The sequence below is a fragment of the Nanorana parkeri genome, unplaced genomic scaffold (assembly GCF_000935625.1).
Source record: "Nanorana parkeri isolate BGI_ZX_2015 unplaced genomic scaffold, ASM93562v1 scaffold369, whole genome shotgun sequence".
In the NCBI taxonomy this organism is placed as follows: domain Eukaryota; kingdom Metazoa; phylum Chordata; class Amphibia; order Anura; family Dicroglossidae; genus Nanorana; species Nanorana parkeri.
In genome coordinates, this window is record NW_017306637.1 from 387,675 (window position 1) to 394,466 (window position 6,792).

A 6,792-nucleotide genomic window follows, 5' to 3' on the forward strand; every position below is an offset into this window, starting at 1 on the left:
CCCCCCCCATATTTTGGTCAGACTACTAATGGTCTAATGAGCGGCAGTGTAAAGAAACTGTAGCAGAATGTCTGAAAAAAAAAAAAAAGTATAAAAAACAAAAACAAAAAAAATTACCTTAGAGAAAGACTTATAGAAGGCTGTGTATTCATCCTCTTCAACCTCTTTAGCTGGTCTCTGCCAGATGGGCTTAATGTCATTCATAAGCTCCCAGTCCCAGATAGTCTTCTCGACCTGTGTTATGGAAAACCGTTAAATTCAACCATGCCCTTTTTTTTTTATAAACCACCATTAGAAATTTGAAAGGCAACAGATTTACACAAACTAAGACTAGCTGTAAAAGTTACTATAGTTAAACACTTAATGTCCAACTGTTCAAGCATATAGGCCATTTTTTTGGTGGCATTACACTAATTTAGGATAGGAAGGGTTTAGAAAGCCATCCCTTAACTAAAATGCTAATGTTTCTCAGACTCACCTTCTTGGTTTTTGGTTTCTTCTCTTCATCCTCTTCCTCAACAGCAGCTTCCTCATCAGTATCCTCCTTCTCCTCCTCTTTAGCTTCATCTTCATCAATTGGCTCCTCTACAGTCTCAGTCTAAAATGCAACACATGAGTAACCAGTTAGGTTTCCAAGTTACATGATAACCCTCACAACCTGTCAGATAAAAAAAAAAAAAATCCTCAATTAACTTGTCACCCCAACTGCCACTCAAAGCCCAAGGTTTGCATTGTGGTGAAGCATCCAAGATGTCGTATGCTCAACCATACCCAGAAGTACTGGGCTTTTTAAAGGGCCATGACAAAGTCTGTTTGTAAATGTGTCTGCCAAGCTTTAAAGAATCAAATGGATGAACCATGCTCACCTTGCTACTCCATACATAAATAGGGAAATTGATAAACTGAGAATATTTTCGGACCAGGTTCTTGATGGTCTCCAGTTCAAGATAATCAGTTGCCTCTTCTTTCAAAACCAAGCTGTAAAAGCAGAGTAAATTACTAGAATGCAATGCTATATTTCATATCAAGAAGCACAGAGGGTTAAACAAATACACTATGAAAGCATGGCTGATCTCTCCTGAAAATACTAGATGCCAGGCTGGCACGGCAACACTCTTGCTTCAATACTTTTAATCACCAACCTAAAACAAGTACAATGAGGAGGGATTGATCAAAACTGGAGCAGACAAAATCTGGAGCAGTTGCCTACAGCAACCAATCAGCTTCTCTCTTCAGTTTGTTCAGTAAAGCTTTAAAAACGGTGGATGCCGATTGGTTGCCATGCACAGCTGCTCCAGTTTTGATCAATTCCCCTCATTGAGAACTCCTGATGCTTCTTACTTACCAAGTACCAAAAATCGGTTGTAATTGATTTACAACATCTAAATCCAGTGTATCCAGGCAAAAAGAATGTAAAGAAAATTGGTAATGACAGCACCTGTATCTCAACTAGTTACAACATCATAATGAAGCACATTCCAATTCGCTTGTCTAATGCCTTGTGCATAAAAATAAACGCCATGGTTGAAAATAAGCCTGTTTGATACCAAGATATTTAACTTTATGCTGCCTACTTGCACTTCAAAGAGCAATAAGTATGCCTTTGGGGAGGGTGGGGTAAGAGTTTAGGAAAGTGGGCAATAAAGAGGGCATGTGTTCTACACAGCATCCAAGATCCACTTACGTTATGGTTGTTCCTCTTCCCAATGTGTCACCCCGAGGATCGTCATTCACAAAGAACTGATTAGAATCAGACTCCCAAATGTGCTGTGTGTCATTGTTGTGTTTTGATGTCACAATTACACGATCGGCAACAAGGAAGGCAGAATAGAAGCCAACACCGAACTGCCCAATCAGCTCAGAGGTAGACTGGCCAGAGTCCTGGGCTTCTGTAAACCTGTTCAAGAATTCACTTGTTCCAGATTTAGCAATGGTTCCCAAATTCTTCACAAGCTCTTCTTTCGTCATGCCAATGCCAGTGTCTGTTATATGTAGCATGTTCTTCTCTTTATCACACTAAGAAAACATTTTAATGTATATATGAGAAATCAAGAAAAAAAAAGACACTCCAAAAAGGATTAAAGTGGAACTAAACCCTCCTATCTGTGGAGGATAACACAGTCTTAGCCTCTATTAGATCTGCAGTTTTCAAGGCACTAGACAGGTGATCAGCTATGACACCAGCCATTTAAGGGCTTGATTGATCGGTTAAAAAGGACATAAGTACACTGGCAAATGTGACTAGCATCACCATAGTCATATTTTAAATGTAAAATACACTGCACATTCACTAGTAAGCCTAACGTGAATGAAACCTGTGCAGAAAACTACATTGACAAGATTAAAAGAACTATGTTTATATATCCATTTGCTATATAGAACTGCTTATTACAAAGTTTAAGCCCAGAACAAGTGAATTCTACAGCAGACAAAAAGGTTTAAAAATATAGGACAAGTTACTGAGGTTTTTTTTTAAGGGGTTCTGTATGGGGCACCTGTATACTATATTTATTACACTTCTAATCATGGACCCATACCTTAATTTTAATGGTAAGTTCTTCATGGTCAGCAAGAGCAGTATCATCAGTCAAAGAAATTAACCGGATCTTATCGAGGGCATCAGAAGCATTGGAAATCAGTTCTCGAAGGAAAATCTGCAAGAGAGTTAAGTGTTTAACAGATCCGCCATCACTGCAACATCATGAGGATTACGATCATAAGTTTAGAAAGCAGGTTACCTCTTTGTTTTTGTATAAGGAGTTGATAATCAGCTTCATCATTCTATTAACTTCAGCTTGGAATGCAAATTTCTCAGATTTTTCTCGAAGTTCCTTTATTTGGGCAGCATTAAGTCCATCCAGCTGAATTGCTTCCTCTTCCCTATAAAAAGTCACAAAATGGCAGCTATTGATAAATCTGAAGTGGTATCTTCTAAATAGGTTAGAATGTCATAATTAAGCATCTAGCTTCTGCAACAAACATTCCCACAGGCCGGTTGTTGTTGGCAGTTTAGTGTACTTGTTTAAGAATGTACAACATACCAAAATAAAAGAAGTCATATTTGTCTTCATCCAACGGTTCTACAATGATGAAAGCTGAAACTTATAGCCATAGGCCAACTCCAGTTCCTGTTTGCACTTTCACTAGATAAGTTCATAAGAACATTGCATACAGTAAAGACTAACCTGCTTACAACTTCATCGTCTGTCCTTGAGCCGTCTCGGCTCTTTCCAAGGTCATCTTCTACTGTTCCATCAAAGTCCGCTTCATCTTCCGCTCTGACAGATACTGTAAACATTTTTAAAAAGAGTATTTGTCACTTAACCTTTAGTGATACTTCAATCCAATAAGCACAGTTTACATACTTGCAAGTAGGGATGAACTGATACTGGTTTTTCAGTATCGCGTACAGATACCGGCATTCATAGGTACCCTGGGCCCAGCTAATCAGGAAATCAGGCGGCTGGTCATGAACCTCCCCCCCCCCTTTCTGATTGCCTGGGAAGCCAGTGCTCTATCGAAAGAACACCAGCTTCACGTTCCCTCGCAACACTGCAAGGCAGCCTGATCAGTAGGCCTGCAACAACTAATCGACATAATCGATTATAATCGATTATTGAAAAAGTTGTCAACTTTTTCAATAATCGATTAATCAGCTTCCGATCAGTTGGCCCTGTTCACGGCTCCACACGCTGTGCACCACACCTCCTCCCCACCTCACGCTCGCCGCTGCCAGACCTGCCCGCCCGCATCCACGCTCTTTACGCCGCACCTCCTCCCCGCCTCACATTCCCCGCCCGTCCACATCCACGATCGGCACAGGGACGCGGGGAGATGCAGTAAGGAGGAGCAGGTGTGGGGGGATGACAGCCGCCGATAGGCCGATCTCAGAAGCAAGTTGCTGGAAGACTGCTCAGGTAAGCCTTCCCCTCCCCCCCACACATGGTGCTCTATAATGTATTGCTTGTATTCCTCTATAGCTGATGGTACATTGTAGTCCTATGTATAATATACAGCACAAATACCAGCAATACATTATACACTGTGTGTATAATGTTTTGCTGGGATTTGTTGTATTCCTGGTGTATAGCTGGTGATATTCTGCACTGCACTGTATAGAGGACTACAAATCCCAGCAATAGTACATTATACAGCGCAATGCAGAATACCGCCAGCTATTATGTATTATTGCTGGGATTTGTTGTAGTCCTCTATAGCTGGCGGTGTTCTGCATTGTGCTGTATAATGTACTATTGCTGGGATTTGTAGTCCTCTATAGCCGGTGCCATTCTGCATGCATTGCTGTATAATTTTACACTTTCCTTTTCACTATATTGCACACCACACTTTTTTTTTTCTTTTTTACTTCCACCGCTCCAAGCTTGCTCCTGTGATGGACTACAACCTCAATACAAACTAGTAGTCCCATCACTGGAGCCATTTTTAAAAATGTATTTTATTGTTTATCCGATTAACCGAACTTAATAATCGGCTAACTAATCGATTTTGAAAATAATGCTCAGTATTGGTGCATCCCTACTTGCAAGTGCTGCTGAAATTTCTGTAGCAAGTTCCTACAGCGGCCAGTCACGCATCCAAATGCCTCGTCATTAGTCATGTGATCTTAATTGAAAAATCCCACAGACTGACATTAAGGCCTAATCACTAACTTCTGGAGCTAGTATTTTTTGATGCAGAATTGTTTGCATCAGTATAAAGGTTCCAGTGAAGAACAGAAACTATACTACAAAGATTACTGTATGTTTGTAAAACCACACTCAGCAGTCAGGACTTCAATGTAAAAAAGGTTTATTCCCAGGAATCTAAAATGTTACAAGCATGAGAAGATCCACAGGCTCTAAGATTAAAGTATTTAAGGGGTTAAGGTCAGCAGAAAGTGTAGGGTGAGGGGAGTCGGAGTTAGGAATTGCTGTCTGTGCCGAGAGCCCAGATGGAACGTTAACATATAGAGGCTGGCCATTCACGCAGCACCACCTGAACTCTCATCTACTTCTTTACATGAGGCACACATGTACACATCCCTTGCCCTCCCAACACATATTGCTCAATCACCAGAACAAAGTGCCGTCATGGGTAGGTGGATGCCTAGTTTTATTTAAAGTATTTGCCTTGAATCTGCAGTATATACTGGAGCAGGGTTGCAAATGGTAAACCATGTGTGTGTGCATTAACTATTTAATATCAGGTGGCAACTTCCCTGAAAAGGAACCAGATGGGGGTGAAGGAGTTTCATTTTTACCAGCACCGATGTATACATTTTATACAGGAACCACCAGCACAATCATTTCCATGACTGCTGCTTTCAAACTGAATCAGCTATACACAGCCTTGGGTTCATTTGTATTTGCGAAAAAACCATTTACAGGCTGTGTATGATGCACTGCCCAAGGCTACATTATTTCTGCAATTTCTTCCATCACTGTCTACCAGTGCAAATAGTTTGACAGTCCATTTAGCATTATAAAAACAAGTGCTGTAAAGATCAGAACAAACCAGACAACGTTCTAGTGTTCAAGCTGGAAACGTTACACATTACCACTTATTAGTTACTTACTACTATATGTATATATTCCCTGATGACTGGTAAGTGTTCAGAATGCAGTAAATGCCATGGGGGAACAGTTGCTAAAACCGTGGCTTTTTCATATGAATATCACCCCCAGCTGTCACTGTACACACTCAAGATACAGAAGGGGTCCTACTGACTTCAGGTAGGAGCGGATCATACAAGCTAGATTTGGCTAACAAATTATCATTTCACAAACATTTGCATCAGGTGTACATGCATGTTCAGGACTATGGAGGACAGGGAAAGACATTGGAGCACTGGTTTAACTCAGGGAAGATGGTGATCAGCCAGAAAAAAGACATTGGTTAGAGTAAGCAAACCAAAACTAGAATCTGAAAAACACACAATACAGTGGTGTGATTGGAATTCATAGTAAACAAGGCCATTTGCCCTGCATGTTAAGACTGCATAAGGCAAGGGTGCCAAACCCAGCCTAATGCATCTGGTGTGAATAAGCCCTCGAGGCCCCATTTAATTGGGGCGTTCTGGGACACCTGTGGCAAGAACCTATAGATCCCAGGTGTCCACGTTCAGATGCAGGTGCTGCACACATTGAAATAAAAGACAGGGTGAGAGCAGCTACATCTGTAAGTTGCAGTCCACAAGCCAGACATGGCACATGGTTCAGGGACAATCATCTATCCCAAACCACATGCAATCTTTCTGGATACAAATCACATGTGGACTGCCACTTAGATGTTTCGCCCGGTCATTTACTTGAATAGGTCCAGCAGCCGCATCTGAACAGGACAGCTGGGATTGCTGCTGCAGGAATCTATAGGTTAACACATACGCTTCACACCAGATGCATTAAGCTGTATTGGCACCCTTGTCTAATGCAGTCCTAACACACAAGACAGGGAAAATGGGCTTGTTTACGACAAAGTCCAATCACACCACCATGTTCGCTCCGAAAACAATAATACATGCAATACTTTTTTCACTGCCGAGTGCTGTGACACAGTACATGTCAACATGCTGGGGTGAATAGTACTGAATAGAATGAAGTGTTCATTTGTGTCTTGTCAATAAAGTTCAGAAAAGAAAGGTAAACAATGCAGTGATACACTAACATCAGCTGCTTCCCTAAAAGCACAGGTTGTACATTTGTACATTAGTTGAGGTTGCTGGTGTGAATGGAGCCTGAGACAGTTGTCACCAGAATAAGTGCCCCCATTAAAAAATACCCACCCCCCCACCCC

The 6,792-nt window shown here is 41.3% G+C and overlaps 1 protein-coding gene across 1 annotated transcript in view; it reads right to left on the reverse strand.

The window, feature by feature from the left end:
• HSP90B1 (heat shock protein 90 beta family member 1) overlaps window positions 1–6,792 on the reverse strand; it is a 13,852-nt gene that overhangs the window by 6,287 nt on the left and 773 nt on the right. Inside the window, exons 2-8 of the mRNA XM_018558935.1 lie at window positions 3,186–3,288; window positions 2,739–2,880; window positions 2,538–2,654; window positions 1,685–2,016; window positions 867–978; window positions 479–598; window positions 118–234 (exon numbers count right to left, since the gene is read on the reverse strand). Coding sequence (XP_018414437.1) covers window positions 118–234; window positions 479–598; window positions 867–978; window positions 1,685–2,016; window positions 2,538–2,654; window positions 2,739–2,880; window positions 3,186–3,288 — 1,043 coding nt within the window. The remainder of the gene's footprint in view (window positions 1–117; window positions 235–478; window positions 599–866; window positions 979–1,684; window positions 2,017–2,537; window positions 2,655–2,738; window positions 2,881–3,185; window positions 3,289–6,792) is intronic.